The 18,001-nt window shown below is 51.6% G+C and overlaps 2 protein-coding genes across 3 annotated transcripts; one reads left to right on the plus strand and one right to left on the minus strand.

The window, feature by feature from the left end:
* Nucleotides 1–3,094: 3,094 nt before the first annotated feature.
* Nucleotides 3,095–8,099, minus strand: GNGT2 (G protein subunit gamma transducin 2). Of its 2 annotated transcripts, none has more exons than XM_040245638.1 (3): nucleotides 7,704–8,099; nucleotides 5,298–5,403; nucleotides 3,095–4,839 (listed from the first exon to the last, which is right to left on the minus strand). In XM_040245638.1, exons 2-3 carry the CDS (start codon nucleotides 5,379–5,381, stop codon nucleotides 4,714–4,716), a joined length of 210 nt encoding a protein of 69 aa, XP_040101572.1. In that variant the 5' UTR covers nucleotides 5,382–5,403; nucleotides 7,704–8,099; the 3' UTR covers nucleotides 3,095–4,713. The 2 variants fall into 2 exon arrangements, with proteins under 2 accessions (XP_040101572.1, XP_040101573.1); XM_040245639.1 differs by lacking the exon at nucleotides 7,704–8,099 and adding an exon at nucleotides 7,179–7,647.
* Nucleotides 8,100–8,230: 131 nt separating this feature from the next.
* Nucleotides 8,231–17,777, plus strand: ABI3 (ABI family member 3). The gene is made up of 8 exons (XM_040245625.1): nucleotides 8,231–8,661; nucleotides 12,736–12,903; nucleotides 13,990–14,166; nucleotides 15,638–15,723; nucleotides 15,917–16,012; nucleotides 16,172–16,299; nucleotides 16,831–16,968; nucleotides 17,277–17,777. Exons 1-8 carry the CDS (start codon nucleotides 8,545–8,547, stop codon nucleotides 17,438–17,440), a joined length of 1,074 nt encoding a protein of 357 aa, XP_040101559.1. The 5' UTR covers nucleotides 8,231–8,544; the 3' UTR covers nucleotides 17,441–17,777.
* Nucleotides 17,778–18,001: the final 224 nt, after the last annotated feature.

The following is an 18,001-nucleotide window of genomic DNA, read 5'->3' on the forward strand; positions in this document are numbered from 1 at the left end:
CAGCATTTCAACGCTATTTTAAACCCCACTTTAAACCTTGCACCTGGATAAGCGTCCTGCCTTCTCCACTAGGCGGAGGCCTCTGTCTCCCCACACAGAACCAGACATGTAATCTGTGGGTCCAAGACAGAATGAAAGTGTAGGACCTGCAGTCAAAAATTAAGAATTTCGAGATGGAGGCAGCAGAGTGTTAAACCAAGCAAGGGCCTTCCTAAGCAGGAGGCCCTGTGTGACGGGCTCAGGTGGAATAATACACCCACAAAGCTGGTCTAGTCTCCAGGTCTTAGGTTCAGGTGGGGAACTGGTAGGAGGCAGCAGGGGCTTTGACTAACTTTCCCAGAGGCCCTGAGGTCCAGATTGGGCAATTGCTCTCTGCCTGAGGCCCCAACATGCCAAGCAGATAGACCCCACCCCCACTCCACTCCCTAGGGGTGCAGGAGTGACATCCAGAAGAGAGCATTGGGGGAGTGGGGGCGGTACGAGGTGAAGCTGTCTGATCGCAGGCAGTCCTAGGAGCTCTCCACCTTCTGATGCCTGAGAATCCCATTCTGGGAGCCCCTGGTGAATGTGCAGTGTGGAAGAAAGGTGATAGAGAATTTGAAACTTGGGAATCACTCAGCTTGATGTTAGCTGACCCGGAAATCAGGAGTTCAAGGGCATCCCTCCTGCCCCTTTTCCCCCTGGCATAATTTTACTCCTCAGGGTCATCAGAATTTCAGTGATTCCATCTCTGCTTGGAGTCCTTACACCTCTGACCCACCCTGCTTGGCTTTTTCATTGCCCTCTTCCTCCATTTCAGTGAAGCAAAGGTCCCTAGGGTTTTGCTGGTCTCATCATGTGTCCATCATCGGGACGCTGGTGGGCTCACAGAGTAAGGGCTGGTCTGGTAAAGGCCCAGTTTGGTGTCATCGTGTTCCAAAGACGGGCTGTGAAGAGGGCTCCTGGGTGTGCTCTGACCTGAACTGGTAAGAACATCTATCAGGGGCTTCCTTTCAGCCAAAAGGCTCAGGAATCTGTGGGATGGGACTGGAGAGGATGGAACTTCAATGACCGACCCTCAGAACACCAAACTCTCCTCTGCTGAACTTCCTAATATGAAGGAAGGGATGCTGCCACCAGGGCACAAAATACTAATTCCTTCCAAGTGAAAGCTGGGATTGCCCTCAGCCACTGAAGGCGCCTCTGGCTCTAGGAAAACAGAAAAGGGAGTCAGGGTGTTGGGCCTGTCACTGACCTTGAGGTCCTATGATTGTCATCATATCTTAGGGGGTCAGAAGGGTATAGGTGGAATCAAGAGAACCCCTGGGGCACTGAGCCCTGAGTAAAGGTATAAGAAGATAGGTAGGGAGTCTCCAGAGAAAGAGAACCAGGGATGGCTGTCTTGACATAAGAGAAGCCGTTTTTGGCCTGAGCTATTTTGTGATCTAAACCTGGTCACAATGCTTGCCTTTGGACAGGTCTCCTGAATTAAATATCTTAAGGGAACAGAAGAATGCAACAACAAATGACTATTATCAGGCTAGAGAAGTTACCATAGTAAAGATAATATATCAGTTGTAAAGATTTCCAGGTCTGTTTCACTGGTAAAAGTTAGCCTGAAGCGCTCAAACCACCAGATCAACTGGAACCTAAGAGGTGATGATGTTGACATTTTCTGACCCTTGTAACTTCAGTTAACTCAGGCTTGGATTTTTGTGGATACTTCATAAATGTGCATGTATCCTTAGTTTAAAAATTCTCCAATTTCTGTTTTGGGAAAGATCCCTGGTGTTCTCTTTTACTGTGCTGTGAGTAATAAATCCTTCTCCTGCTCTCTGGCTTAGTTATGTCTTTTAGCTTGACCAAGAGGTGGACTGGGTTTTTGGGGTAACACAGGCTAGCAGAAGAAACCACTGCTCTACCTGGATCCTCAATAAGGGTTCAGAGTCCTGAGGAATGAAGGTTGGAGTCAGCCCCCTGAACCAAGAACTCCAACCAAGAAGGAGGCTATAGCCGATGATCTACACCGATGAGACTGTAGCCCCCATCTGTTTTTCCCTTCTTACTGGAATATTAACACTTCTTCATTGTAAAAAATTAGAAGATGTATTTAAATATTTTCTCTTTCTCGCCTCTCTTCTTTTCCTGCTCTTGGGGAGTGTATTGGAGTGGCTGCATTTATTATTGAGATTGCAGAATGGTGAAGCAGGGTTACTGTGGAATTGGGAAAGAAGTGGACAGTCCCTGGGAGACCCTGAATTCTGACCAGTGGCCCATGAACTTACCAGTAGGAGCAGGACAGCCCCAGGGCTATGGCCCACTGGGGAGGAGCTGAGGGAGTTTGCAGCTCTGAATCAGATGAATGTATTATGTTAGGTTTGTTTGCAAATACTTGCTTTCAATCCTTCTCTCTCACCCCAGAAGTGGTATCCTTGACCACTTCCTGTCCTTCGCCCATCACTTAATGAGATGTCAAGATCTGAAAACTTCATTTCCCAAAGAACCCTTCATCCCACCTTCCCCTCTAGACTTACAGCCTCTGCCCTAACCCACTTCTCCCAATCATCTCCTTAATTCTCTCTCTGATTCTACTCTTTGCCTTTTCAATCTTGTCAAAAGCCTTGTCAAAACCCTTCTAAATGCAAACATTACCAATTCACTCCCAGCAGATATGGTGGTTTAGTATCACAAACAATATCCTCTGATCACCTGCAACTCCACCTCTCTAGCAGCAGATCCTAAATATCTAGGCCTTTCCCTTGACGTTCCAACAACCCTGACCTGAAGAGTGTTTGCATTCAAACCTTTGTTCTTCTCGTCTTTTCTTCTGTTAATACTGTCCCTTCAGCCAGATTTATATCACCCATTTACAACTTAATCCTGTAGGACTCAGCTGCAAATATCACCTCCTTTTTGAGGCCTTTCCTGTCCTCTCGATCTCAGGTGGCCTTGGCCTACAGCAGCCTGAAGCAGGGTTTCAGCTCCCAGCCAGAGACAGGTCAGGCATGGCAGTGAGCGCTAAATCCTGGCCACTAGACCACCAGAAACCAGCAGCCAGTGACAAGGCCCTGGCCCATCAACTGTGTAGAAATGAATTTCCACATAGAGATGGAAAGTAGTGAAACAATTAGTGTTTATTAGGAGGGAAAAAGAGTCCAGTACATGTGGATAGACACATGGTGGGCTCAGAGAGAGAGTCACACCTCCGTGGGAGCTTCAATCACTTATGAGGCATTTCTTCCGGGTTTCCTTTGGTCGGTGATATTGCTTTGCCGGGTTCTGAGTCTGTATTTGGGATATCTCAGCGTCCTCCCGTGTGTGTATGGACATCTTTTAGCCAAGGTAGATTTTAGCGAAGAGGCCTATGGGTAATTGCATTACTTACTATGAGGTGATGCCCCTTCTCTTTCGACCTCCAAGGAGCCTTTCTATGCATGTGCAGGCTGGGAGGTCTCCTTAATTTCAAGAATAAGGAATATGTGGTCTTTTATCTCCTATCTGGGCAGGGCCCGGCCTCCTCTATCATCCTGCATTTATGGAGTTTCTGGTATTACGGAATTCCTGTCCACAGGGGAGAAACTGTTCAGCCTGGGGCTCATCTATCTCACTCTCTCCCAGGATGCAAAGCAGCCACTCAGCTGGATTCTGTAGTCTTCCTATGTCCCCCTCATACTCCACACAGACTTCTCTGACATTGCACTGAACACATTGTATCATGAATGTCTGTCTGTGGCTTCTTTAGACAGTAATCTTCTTGCTAACAAGGCCTAGGAATTAGTCTTTTAGCTCTAAGCAGGATCCAACCTCCCTTATGCTAATCAAAGCCTGGCCTTCTGCTGCTTAAATACCTTCATCAGCTCTCTGTTGCAATGAGAATGAAAAAGAAAATTCTTACCTGAGCTCACAGCAAAGTCCTTTAGACTGGACTTCATCTTCCTCTCCAGCCCCATGTTTTACCCCTGCTGGCTTTGTCCTCACCCTCCCCTCCCAACTAGCTGCAACAGTTCACTTTGACCTTGTTCATTGCCCTGAATGTCCCTCTGCTGTGTGTTCCTACAGCAGCCTGGACTCCCTCTTTGCCACTGTAGCACTTACTGATTTAATTGTAACTCTGTTTCGTGTCTTCTCTGTTAGATTCCATGACAATAAGAGCCACTTGAATTTTCCTTGTTCTTCTATCCTAGCCCAACATGGAACAGACATTCAGTAATATTCAATAATTCATGACATCATGACTTTACAAGCTTTTTTTGTCACCAGGCCAATCTCGGGTTATCTAAATGACTGAGAGGAGTTCCACAGGACCAGACATGAGGTGGGGGCAAAAGAACCACCCCGCCCCAACTCCAATCCTTAACCCAGAAGCTCTTGATGGAAATGCTGGTTCCCAGGCAGACAGTGGAGGGGGAAATAGGAGTTTTAAGGAGGAGTAACTGTTTCCCAAGGACTGTCCAGGCTCTCAGGGAATTGCGTCCTGAGCCAGGGAGGCTCTCCTGGGAGCAGTTCCAGGTGGGGTCAGCAGTGAGCCAGCAGGTGATGGAGGTAATGGGAGAGAAGAGTTCACAGTGGAGCTGGGGAATGGATTCACAATGAGTACAGCCGGGCCTCTTTACTCATCCTGTGACTAAGAGAGAGTGAACATCCAGTGCTTCCCTGCCCATCCCAGGATACTTGGTTCTGGCGGGGAGAGGGCTGAGGAGGGGCAGGCATTCAAGGTGAGGGGCTCCAGCACCATCAGCTTATCATACAACCGCCTTTTTCCTTGAAGGGATTCTTGTCCTCAGGGATGCCTTTAAGAAGAGGGTCATTTCCTGCTTCAGCCTCCACATAATCCTTGATTTCCTTTCCTGTTTTGGAAATCTGGGAGAAAACAGAGTGTGGTTCTAGCCCTTTGCTTTTGCTCAGGATTCATGATTTGCTCAGTCCCCCAAAACAGGCTTCTGGGCAGGGTGGGGATAGAGGCTGGAGAGGAGAAAGACGAGAGGCACAGGCAGCTTTGAGAGGGGTATGAGTTCCTTGACCAGAACCAGAAAGCCTGACTCTTAGCTGTGAGGGATATTCGGCCAGGCCCAGTCCAGGGACCGAATTGGACACACCAAGCCCTCCAGGCTCTGAGGTTATCTCTTGTGCACTTTTGTGGGATCAAACCCTGCCTCCTCCCACCTCCCAGCCCATTCCAGAGGCACCTCTTACTCTTTCTACTGCCCTGGAAAGGTCCCACCACCCTGCTGTTCATCACCCCTTCCTTTGCATCCTGTCTCCATGAGGACCAGAAAGGGACAGAGAAGAGGCAGCAGGGAGTGAAAGAGGAGGCTCACCGGAGCTCTTGGGTTCTTCACTTCCTTCTTCAGCTGCTCTACCTCCATCTTTAAGAGCTCCTTCTCGCTGAGCTCCTGGGCCATCCTGTCCTGGAGAGCCCAGGCCCTGGAAAGCATCCACAGCCAGGACTTTAAATCCCTTGGTCACCCCCAGCTCCTCCTCTGTACTTTCCATACCTCAACTTCTAACTTCGTCCCTGCTCACCATATATTCTCATCACTCACCACGGATTCACTGCAGCCCTTGGCCCTACCCCACTGTGAGCTAGGCTCAGGAGGAGAGGATGGGGCAGGCACACACAGTCTTTGCCCTTAGATAAGATCTGTCTATGGAGAAAATGGGGATCAGAGTGTTAGATAGGTAGAGTAGGGAAAAGGAGCCTAAAATGGCGGTGGCTAAAAGACAAAGAAGGGAAAACCCACGAAAATAGAACAAAGGAAGGTCTGAGGACCGGAGTGAAGACCTCAGGTAAAACAAACAACACTCCTGGCTGCCCCAATTTACGTATGACAGGCCCAGGGAGAGAAAAACATATAAAAAGAGGAGCCAAAGCTAGCTCTCTCTCCCGCACGCTAGGGCGCTCTTCTCTTCACGTCTTTGGATCGACGTGCCCTCATGCCTCGAAGACAGATTTTCCTGCTAGCTTCTAAATAAAATAGAGCTGTAACTCTGAGCTGTAGCACTGATTTGTCTAAGAGCTATAACACGGTCCTTTCACGAACTGAGAGCTATAATACAGTCTATCCAAGACCACGGTGACCCACTCCAGTGTTCTTGCCTGGAGAATTCCAGGGACGGCGGAGCCTGGTGGGCTGCCGTTTCTGGGGTCGCACAGAGTCGAACACGACTGAAACGACTTAGCAGCAGCAGCATCCAAGACCCGAGAGCTGTGACATGCCGAGGGGGCTTTAATGTCCATCACTCCAAATCATTGTTGTGACGAGACAAAGAACCAAGGAACATACACTCGCGTGACAAGAGCATGGAGAAGGGAGAGGAGAGCAGTTTCTTTCAGTGAGACAGATTTGGGAAGCAAAGCTATTGTTGCACCAACACAGGTAGCTCGTTAGGCAGTTTTCAGGAAAATTCAGATCCTGCCAGAAGAAAGACTACCCTAGTGATTAAGAGAAAGGCTCTGGAGCCTGCCAGACTCCTGTTCCGATTGTGACTTGGCAGCTTCCAAGCTGGTGCTCATCCTCCTTCAACCTTCGTCTCCCCATCTGTAAAATGGTATAATAATGGTACCTACCTTATATGATTATTGTGAGGATTAAGAAAATAATGTCTGTAAAATATTTTAACACACTGCCTGGCATGTAATAAACACAATGTGTTTATCATCATTATCACTGCCACAGGGTTATCAGGAAGGCCTGCCTGGCTCCTAACCTCAATAATTCTAAGACTAGATCCCAGTCCAGTGCAACCTCAGCCCCTCTCACCTGCCAAGCAAGAGCGTGCACTTCAAGACCCAGACGAAGGCGTTTGAGCCTCCTAGCTCCTCATCAGCTGAAAGTCTTTAGACAAAGCAGATGGTCTGGAAGCCCAAATCTCTGACGCCTAAGCTGATCACAGGCTCAAGGTTCTAAGCCCATCCAGCAGCTTGAGCCTTCCACACTACCACCACTGCAGGCAACCTGCCCCGCCCCCCACAATCAGCCCCTCTCCTATAGTGACCCCTCTGGCTTAGAGCTCATTTCCCCGTTCTTACCCTCCAGCCCTGCCTGCTCCCCTTCCCCAGTCTTCTCTCTCAAGCCTTCTCCTCCCCTACATCTGAGCCTGCTCTGAGGCTATTTCCAATGAGGCAAGTCCTACACCACCTCCTACCTTCCCTCTTCCAAGAAGCCTTTGTGTCCCTCACTCAAGCCCCACCATTTCACCTTACAAGCTTCTCCGAGCTCAAATTTCATCACCCGTTCCGTGAAAATGTACTCATGATGCCATGCCCATCAGCTAGGGGCCATGGCCACTGCCAACACCGTGTCCGTGCTTCTTTGTCTCCATGGCTCCCTCTGAGCCCGGCACACGTGTCTCCCTCAGCAGTCCCTGAGCACAGGGCTCACATCCTGATCCCTCTCTCGGTCTCCTCCCAGGAACACCCAAGGGCTATGTCATTTAACAGTCACTGAGCTTCTGCTCAGCCTGACGCCTGTCCAGTGACAAGAGACCCTCTCAAGGAGCAGATATTAAGGGACCAATGTGGTCAGTGAGGGATTCTTTTTTTTCCCCTGACTTCAGAATGACAGGGAGGGGCAGGGAGGAGGCCCAGAGTCCCTCCTAACTTCCCTTACTCCAGGAATCAAGTCCTACTGGCAGCTCTGAGCTCTAAAAGTTTGAGATCAGGACAGGACCCCGGACCTCATCCACTCTGAGTCTCTTGTGAATTCAGGAAATGGAGCACATACCTCCTGAAGCAGGCTCGGTGCTCCGGCCACTGCTGCTTCCTATGACTGTTAATCTGGAATTTAAACCTGGCGCTCCTCAAAGCCAAGTCCTTCCTGTTGTCTAGTCTGAGTTCCTTACGTTCCACTTGGTCAATTTCATCTTGTCCTGCCTCCACCAGGGCCAGAGCATGTACATACACCAGATCTTCATTGCAGGTAACCCTTCGGAGACTTGATAACACTTCTCAGGGGACCTCTGGTTGTATCTTCTCAGTGTCCTGCCTGGTTCCTCTGGCTGCTGCACCGGCTGTTTTCCATTGTTGTGGCACCACCGCCCTATGGGCCCCCAGCATGACCCGTCTCCATATCCTCTCCACCCTCCAGTCCCCTGTCTCTTGGTGACTCATCCCGAGCTTCCCAAGGAAGCCCCCACCCTCTGCCCTTTCCTCCCCTTCCATGAGTGGAAAATCCATCTCCACCTCCCAGAGCAGGCCAGCCCCCTTCCTCCTGTCTCCCACCCCAGCCCCCGCCACAGCTTCCTCTCCAGGCCCAGGGAGCAATCAGAGCCGCCCCGACCTTGGCTTCCTCTGCTAGGAGGGATTGGGGGGCTGGGCCCCCAAAGGGCCCCCCCATTTTCTCCCTTCCTCTGGGCAGAGGACAGAGTGGCACAGGCCCAGGGAGTGGGGACTAACTTCCTCTTGTCCCCGCATGAGCATGCCTGCCCCTTGCTAGCAGGTTTGGGTCTCTCACACAGAGGAAACCAAAAGCAGTGAGAGGGAGGGAAGGCAGAGCGACCAATCAAGGGCAGAGTGAGGTGCAAAACCGGCAGGCTCCCCGGGGAGCCGGGCAGAGGCCAGGGGCCATGGCGGAGCTACAGCAACTGCAGGAGTTTGAGATCCCCACGGGCCGGGAGGCCCTGAGGGGCAACCACAGCTCCCTGCTTCGAGTCGCAGACTACTGCGAGGACAACTACGTGCAGGTAAGCGGAGCGGGTGCAGGCCTGGCACCCCAGCCCCCCCAGGGGCCCAGAGCCCATCCTGACAGGTGCTGGGCCTGGGCATTGGCTGAGCTATCCTCCCATTCCAGGTCGGCTTCATCCCAGGCCCTTAAATTCTCATGCTGATGCATGCTCCCAGAGCCTCCTGTACTCCTCTTTCCAAGAGCCTCAGAGATGCCCAGGGAAGGCAGTGCTACCCCATCCTGCTATAGGCTTCACCCCAGGCTCCTTAGCCCTTCCGAACCTCCCGCTCAGATCCAGAGGCCTAAAGACTTGTCCTCACACACCTGTTGGTGCCATCATTCCATGTTCATGCTGGCTCTAGGTGAGACTTCAGAAGAACTTCCCAAACATTGTCTTGAACTTGAGATGGACGAGAGAAAACTGTCCCTGATATCTGAGGGAGAGCTGAGAGATGTCCCACTATGTTGGGTTAAAGAGATGGAGTTTGACTCAGAGGCAGGGGGATGGACAATATGACTGCAGGCAACAGACTACCAGCAAAATGCAAGGAGAGTGGCATTTTAGAGCAGTTTTCTAGATTGTGGGGTTGTCGCAGGGCGGAGAGTAGGTGCTTGGATGAACAGAAGAGGACGGTCTTTATAACGGCCTTGTGAGACAGTATCATTATCCCTGTTTCATAGATGAAGAGACAGCAGTTCAGGGAGGCAAGGTGACTTGTCCAAGGTCACATCGCTTGGCAATGGCAGAGCTGGGCATCAGCCTAGCCTTCCTGACTTCTGAAGCTGAACCCTCTCCTCTCTGCCTTTCCCTCCCTGACATGCTGTATGATTTTAAGACAGTTTATTTGCACTGGGACCTCCCAGCTCCGTAGAAGTGAGTGTTGAAAAAAAATAAAAATAAAAGGAGAAAATGCTTATGAGAAAATGGCAGCTTAAAGAGAGATAATGGTAACAGCAGTTAAAGTGCTTTGCACCTGAACTGGCTTCATTGCTCCCTTCAGGCCTCACCCCAGTCTGTGAAGTGAGGACCACTCCCACTTCACAGCCAGGAGGCTGAGCTTCAGAAAGGTTAACTTACTTTCCCAGGGTCTCCAAGCTATGGTAGAACCCGGATTTGAACAAGCAACTTTGACTCCAGAGCATTCCCCCCCAAACCTCTAGTTGAAAATGCTGCTCCCGCTGTAGATATTGAGTGACTGTGGGTACTGAAACTGAGCTGGAATGTGGCTTGTGAACTAGCTGCATTTCCCCAGCACTGGAAGGCAAGCTCCTCCTATGGACTAGGATGGAGGCCCTCCTTCCCATTCCTTCAATAACTTGTGCACATCTCAAAGCACTTCTGGATGGGTTCTCATTTGCACACATGGTGTGCACACAGAATCTGAGGTCAGAAAGACCTGAGTCCAATTTCCAGCTCCTGGACATGGGGCAAGTTTCCCTTGTGATTCTTATACCTTTTATCACAGTGTTCACATGGGTTAAACGTAATAACGTATTAGCACTTTTAGCCCAGTGTTTCTCCCTTAAGAAGGGCAGGATAAATGGCAGCTGCTGGCATCACCAGCATCTTTCATCAGATGGATGAAAGACAAATATAGATATTCAAAGTTAATTCTAGTGAGGTGAAGCAGCCCTTGCAAAAACCCTCAGAGCATCAGAAGCCCTGACCCAGGTCAGAATCCTTGGATTTCGGCTTCCTTCACGCAGAACACTACTAGACTACAGAACCAGTTACCTTCCCTGACTTCTCCAAGGATTTTCTGAGGAACAAATGCCTAGGAAGGATTTAGATGACTTCTCAAAACTGGTCTTAAATAAGACCTGGTTCCCACGATCTCCCCTCTTCCTCACACCGCCCCCTCCATCTCAAGCAGGTGTCAGGAAACCCTTGGGGAATGGGGGAAGACAGGCTGGGGTCAACTGCAGAGTTCTCTGTCAGGGTCCATTGAGTTTGTAGACAGGGTAATTTGCATGATGAATAAACAGTCAGCCATGAAGATGGATCCCAGACCTTTGTTTCTCTAGACCTGACTTTGGGTTAAGACCAAAGCCAGGGGTCGGTAGGTATCCAGGCTCTGTCCCCCCAGAGCTGGGCCCAAGCAGACATGTTTCCTGTTTGGACTGACAGGAAAAATCCAGTGATGAATTCCACATGCCAGTCCAGGGAGGGGGTGAGTACAAGAGAGGCCAGCTAATACAGAGTAGTCACTGCTCCATTCTGGGCCTTCATTTCCTCATCTACTAAAGGACAGTCTTGAACTAGAATTAGACCTGTTATTCTTTCTGGGTTGATCTCTTTGCCTTTTCAAGGCACTCAGTTATGTATGTTGATGAGATGTAAATTGGATGCAAATAAGCAGTTCTTAGCCTCTCTGGAACAGATAGGCATGGAGAAGCACCTGAGGGGAGACGGTTCTGGGCCCACCCTTTGGTTCAAGTTTCATTGGGGCTGCACTGGATGCTCCCAGGTATCTTTGAGCACCCTGCTTAGATAGATTCTAGGTCTGTTCTCTACTACGGGCCCTGAGGAGCAACTGAAGGCCCTTAACAAGGAGACCTCAGGGTGCAGCCTTACTATCAGTCTGCTGGCCTCTCCCCAGACTTGCCCTGGATTGGCCCCTACCCTTGCGTCCCAACCTGAGATGAGGAAGCTGCCTGGGGAACCAAATGACTAGAGAAACAAACCCTCTTCAGTCTTCAGACACTCCCTGTCCACCCCACCACCACTGCCTGGAAGTGTGGCCCTAGCCAGCATCGGGCACAGTGCCTGGCAGGCAGTAGGAAGATGGCCAGCAAGTGTTTGGGTTTGCATTCAACCCACTGATTAATTCACAAATGCATACTCATCAAGTTTCATCTGTATGTTGGGCACTAACTATTCCAGGATAGGATACAGAATAAAACAGATGAGCTCCCTTCTCTCTTAGGGCTTACATTCTAGTGTGTGTGGATGTGTGTGTGTGTGTATGGGGGGATAGATAATAAAGTACATAGGTAAAAAATTTCAGATGGTACTAAGTGCTATGAAGAAAACAGTAAATCTAATACAAAGTCAATACAGAGGGGGGCTAGGGGAGATCTTAGAGTGATGAGGGCAAGTGTCTCTGAAGACCTGAGTATAACAAGTGCAAAGGCCCTGAGGTACAAGCAATCTCAGCTTGATCAGGAACTGAGACCCAATAGCCAATGTGGCTGGAGGACCATGAGTAAGAGGGAGAGAGGAAGGGGATGATGGTGAGGAGGAAAACAGGAGCCAGCCTTGTGGGACCCTATATAGGCTCCGGTTATATGGGCTGCACTTCCCTCGTGGCTCAGACAGTAAAGAATCTGCCTGCAATGCGGGAGGCCTGGGTTTGATCCCTGGGTCAGGAAGATTCCCTGGAGAAGGGAATGGCAACCCACTCCAGGATTCTTGCCTGGAAAGTTCCACAGACAGAGAAGCCTGGTGGGCTGCAGTCCATGGGGTCACAAAGAGTCGGACACAACTGAGCAACTAACACTTTCACTATATAGGCTACAGTTAGAAGTTGCTTTTTTCTACCCCTTCTGGGCTTCAGTTTCTTATCTATAAAATGGACCAAATTATCGGTTCCCAAACACCACCTTGCAGACCAGAGCTAAGCCAGGAGCTCAGGAGTCACCTAAGGAGCTTTTAAAGGTATAGATTCATTGGCTGCATGCCTAGGGGATTCTGGTTAGAAGGTCTGGGATGAGGGCCTGAGGTTGGTTGTTTGGTTTTCAAGTCCAATAATATCTTTTCCAGCCAGTGTTGACTTCCTCTTTCCTTTCTACTGTTCACCATTTAAAATCCCCCTAAACAAAATATCTTCAGGAGGCTAGTAGGGCTAATCCTCAGTGTGACTATCTGAGAAGGGTATCTTTACCTCCCCTTGGACCCAGTTCCCAGGGCTGCAGATTCACTTTCCTAATACCCCTTGAGTCCTTCTTACCGCGTCGTTCTTACAGAAACCTCCTCAAACATCTGACGGTAATCGCTTTCTCCCAACTCAGCCCCCAACTTCTTCACACCCTATCCCATCCCAGCCCACAGAGAAGGACCCAGTGGAACATGCCAGGGCTGTGTGTATTTCAGGCCACCGACAAGCGAAAAGCACTGGAGGAGACCATGGCTTTCACCACCCAGGCCCTGGCCAGTGTGGCCTACCAGGTGGGCAACCTGGCTGGACACACCCTGCGTATGCTGGATCTTCAGGCGGCTGCCCTGCGGCAGGTGGAAGCCCGCGTGAGCACACTGGGCCAGGTAAGAGCTGGGGAAAGGCTGCTCGCCTCAGGCCCTAACTCTTCAGCCCCACCTGGACATCTGCAGCAAAAGTTCTTTCCTGCCTTCCTCTACATCCAAACACCCACCTCTATCCCAGAAAGCTGGCACTTGCCAAGCTTTTTGAGCTTCCTTGTGTCTCAAGGGTGGGCCTGGCTGCCCCTTCGGACCAGGAACTCCCTGATGGCAGAACTTTCTGAATTCCTTCCTACATGATAGAAAGCAGGCTCTCCTCATCACAGTGGCTACATAGCACAGAAAAGAGGCAAATGGACCCTGTTTTCATCTAAACACAGGCGGTGACTTTATAAATATCCCAAAGTAAGACTGCTTGCTTGGCAAGGTCATTCTCAGCCCTGGAAGCGCTGCCACGACGGCACAGCGCCCCACCCCATCTCGCATATACACCCTCCTCCTTCCTTCCTGAATCCTTGGCCGAGGAATTACCCCATAAACCACATGCACGGAGCTACACGTCAGCCTGGCCTGTGCATCACTCACATGTTCAGAGTGAGTGTGTCTTTTTCTCTCACCCCAGCAGATTGAAGTTCCCACCCTCTCAGAGATGTAGGTTTCTCCAAAGAACATTACAAGAGGAAGTTGATTCGCTTGCATTGTCCCCCAAGGCAACCCATTCCAGCATTCTTGCCTGGAGAATCCCAGGGACGGAAGCCTGGTGGGCTGCCATCTATGGGGTCGCACAGAGTCGGATGCGACTGACGTGACTTAGCAGCAAGAGGGAGAGCTGGTTCAGCCACGATTCTCAGCCACCTCCACGTTACCTCCCTCTGCTCCCAAACTGGCCCAGTCTCTTCCCAGCACCCCTTAAGGATGCTGTGTTTTCTCTTTTCCTCTGGTTCCTGCTCAGCTAATAATAACTCTTGTTCTCTTCCACTGGAAGTTGCTCCAAAGTGGCTCCATCCTCTCCTGGCAGCTCTTTACCCAAATGCTATGTGACCTTAGGGAAAAAACTCACTCTTTCTCCGCACCTCGCTGCCTCCCATGGCCTCTCCCCCTTCCCAGAGTCTTAAGGGAAAGAGCGCTGTCACCTCCAACTCTGTCACACAGATGGTGAACATGCATATGGAGAAAGTGGCCCGAAGGGAGATCGGCACCTTAGCTACTGTCCAGCGGCTGCCTCCCGGCCAGAAAATCATCGCCCCTGAGAACCTGCCTCACCTCACGCCCTACTACAGGAGACCCCTCAACTTCAGTTGCCTGGATGACATTGGCCATGGGATCAAGGTAGAGAGAGGGGCCCCTCCTCTTTCTCCACAGCACAGCCTCTGTTTTTTTAAGGCCACACCTCATGGGGATTTTGTTTCCCCAGTCCATGCCCCATGCAGTGGAAGCGCAGAGCCCTCCCCCAAGCCAGTTCCTCAGGACCACCAGGGAAGTCCCCCACCCTCTTCTGCCTCATGACTCCCTTCTCTCTAGAGCCTCAGTTCTCTTCCAGGATCATGTTCTCATCCCACCCTGCAGCCCCTTTCCTTCCTCATTCCCTGAAGCCATCACCCTAAGCGGCTCTGCTGCTCCCCATGGGGCCCCCTTATAGGAGAAGGGGCCCATCTTCTTCCTTTAAAATTCATCACGACCTTTCTCTTAATAACTGACCTTTACCCTTATCACATGACCTGCTGACAATGCCACCTGGGCTCACACATACACACTTGTGGGTACAGGATGGGTGTGTGTGTGTGAAGGGGAAGAGTGGAGAGGGAAGATGTCAGGGTGCATGAGAATGGTTCCTCAGCCACATGAGAACAGCAACTTCCTCTGTCTGGAGGTTTGAGGTCACTGTGCTGAACAGTCACCCAGAGTTGCTGTTGGGTGGGGAGGGCGGGGGATGTAGGCACTCAAATGAGGACATGCTGAAGACTGGCATTTTCTTCACAGCCCACCTCCTTCTGGGAGGTGGGAGAGGACACACCCTTAATCCCACTTTATCCATTCCTTGTCCCCACACTTCAACATTCCAGATTAGATTGGCTGCTCTCCTGTATCTAAACGGCCCCTTGATTTCCTTAACACAACGTCTCCCTCCAAAACAGAAAGCACACTCCCTCCTTCAGTCGCCAGGCCCTCTTACCAGTAAGTTCTTCCTTTTATCCAACCTAAATTCTTTATGCCTGAGTTCAAGTCCCTTTTGTCTTGTCCCTAGGGGAGGATAGCAGAGGACATCATTCCTCATGTACCTATTCTTGGGGAAACTCCATCACCAACTGAAGTGCTCTCTTGCACATGAGTTCACAGCTTGTCACTTGTACACTCTGTACATTCTGCTCCTCTCTGCCCTGAAATCCCCAAAGCCAGTTCCTCAGGCCCACGAAAATGACAGGTGGGAGGTTTCTCCCTCAACCTCTACCTCCTCAGCCGTGGGCTGGAGTTGGGGTTTCTCAGAGTTAAGGCCCACAAAGCTGAGCGCTCAGCGTCTTTGGGTGAGAGTAGAGCTCAGCTGCTGAGGCTCTGCAAGAGGAAGTGGCCTTCAGATCCTGTCTGCCTGAGCCCATGGCAGATTTAAGGCCCGGTCTGCCAAGGGCAAGACTGAGAGGGGTGGGGTGGGAGAGCAGGCTGGGAAGCGGAAGGCGGCACTTTCTCTCCCTCCTCCCCACTCTCCCAGTTCTCGTCTGTCCCTCCCCCATCTCCTCTCTGGGATGGAGGCGCGCTGTTGCAGGCCCCCGTGGGTGTCAGCCCCCGCCCCCTGCTCCCCCCGCAGGATCTGAGCACGCAGCTGTCGCGGACCGGGACCTTGTCTCGTAAGAGCATCAAGACACCTGCCACTCCCGCCTCCGCCACCCTAGGGTGAGGTCTCCCCACAATCGTAACCTGCCCCGCCTCTTCTCCCTCCCCTCAACCAGAAACTACTCCCCACCACCCGCCCCTTCAAGCCAGGCGCCAAACTTCCTCCTCCTACAGCTGCCTCTTCTCGCCCCAACCCCTGCTCGCCTGATGCCTTCTCCCTCGACGTCACTTCACCCCTATCTCCCCACCCCAGGAGAGCGCCCCGGATCCCCGAACCCGTGCAGCCCCCCGTGGTGCCCGACGGCAGACTCTCCACCGCCTCCTCTGCCTCCTCACTGGCCTCGGCCTGGTGAGCCCCACAGGTTTTAGGTTGGGGTGGTCATGAAGGTGGATTAAGACTGCGGGCCGCAAGGGCGGAGCTTGTGATTGAAGGGGCGGGGTCAACTTGGGTACTGAGTTAAGAAGTTGTCCCCCAACCTAGCAAAGCCCCTTTCTCTCTGGTCTTCAGCAGCGCCGAAGGTGTCGGTGGGGTCTCCATGACCAAGGGGCAGGCAGCCTCCCCACCCCCACCCCCTGTTGCCCCTGACTTCTTCCTGCTACCCCCTTCGTTGGAGAAACTGTCTTTGCCCCCACCGGGTAAGGAGACCCGCCTCCTCCTCCTGTCTCAACGTTTGGGGTTGTTTTCTCACCTCTCGAGACTTCCCACCCCACCTCACCCTAGTTGGATCCAACTGGGCCTATGTCAGTGAATACTTTGTCCAAGGTAGGACAGGAAGAAAGCAGAGGAAGCAAGCTAACATAATTGAGCCCCTGCTTTTTACCAAGTCAAAGCTTCTCATCCATTTTCTTGCTTAAATTTGACCGCTTAGGATCTTCACACTCCCATTCAACAGATGAAGAAACTGAGCCTGTGAAGTTAAATTAAGTGACTTGCTCAAGGCTTGCCCAGCCAAGTGGCAGAGTCTGACCACCCTACACTGTTCCACATTGCTGTGTTTACTGAGCACCTACCACCTGCTAGAGGCACTGTGGGAGGAGAAGGATGAACAAGGGCTGCAGGCAGAGTGCATTGAATGGGTAGATCCCGGGGCCCTGCTCTCCAACAGTGAAGTTTCTTGGAGTGGATGGGGTTGCCTGTGTCATGCAGCCTTTCTGCTTCTCTCCCAGCCCCAGAGCTGCCCATGCCCCTCGACCTGCCCCCTCCTCCACCCCTGGATGTAGATGACCTGGAGCTGCCACCTCCACCCCCACCAGGCTTTGGGTCCGAAGAGCCCAGCTGGGTCCCTGATGCATACTTGGAGAAAGGTACTTGAGTCCTGGGACTGAAGGGCAACAGATCGTGGGGTCAGGTTTCCCCCCACTCTTCTAGCCCAGAGCCATTCTCCCTTCCATTTGCAAAGGTGTGACCCTGTTATTCCTCACACACACCCACACAGAAAAGCAGCTGGCCTGATACTGAGTATTAGCTCAGCTGGGGAGGAGCCCAGGGCTTGGTAGAAGGCATCTCCTGCCCCAGTCCCCATGGTGCTCTCTAGAGTTCAGGGTGTGGGCCCCAGCATCCCAGGGCGCAGCAGGAGGCACATCACACAGCACCCTCCCCTCTCTCCCTCCAGTGGTGACACTGTACCCGTACACCCGCCAGAAGGACAATGAGCTCTCCTTCTCTGAGGGCACAGTTATCTGCGTCACCCGCCGCTACTCTGATGGATGGTGTGAGGGTGTCTGCTCCGAGGGGTCTGGATTCTTCCCTGGGAACTATGTGGAGCCCATCAGCTAACAGCCTGGTCTCTGCGATGCTGATTCAAGCACTGCCTTGAGTGAGCCTGAGTCCCACACCAAAGGCAGCTTCACTCAAGACTGGACCAGGCTTGCACACCTCTGGGCTGTTAACTGTTGTCTATCCCTTCCCCCCATTGCAATGGGAGGGGGTCCTGGGAGAGGTACCCAGAAGCCTGCTAGAGACAGGAAAGAACTGGAAGCCAAGGTGTTTGGTGATCTTATCCACAGGAGACCCTTGGACCATGCAAGACAGGGTCTCCAGCTGCAACTGCCAACTTGGAATAAAACTGGTGACCTCTTGATGATTGCCCTGCAGGGTGGGGTGCGGGGTGTGCTGAAGATTGAAAGGTAACCCGGTTTTTAGGCTCCCGGGGACTGAGTCCCTTTGCCTGCCTTAAGCAGGAATATCTCCCATCTCCTCCCTGCTTGAGCCCTCTCCATGATTCCCTGTACCACTCTGTGAAGACAGGCTGCACCCTGCTCTTTTGCCTGTTCCTTGCTTTATGAATTCAGTCTTGGTTCCCCAAATTGGACACTCCTCCAAGAGTGGAGCCCAGCT

The sequence above is a fragment of the Oryx dammah genome, unplaced genomic scaffold (genome assembly GCF_014754425.2).
Source record: "Oryx dammah isolate SB20612 unplaced genomic scaffold, SCBI_Odam_1.1 HiC_scaffold_8, whole genome shotgun sequence".
Classification (NCBI taxonomy): Eukaryota; Metazoa; Chordata; class Mammalia; order Artiodactyla; family Bovidae; genus Oryx; species Oryx dammah.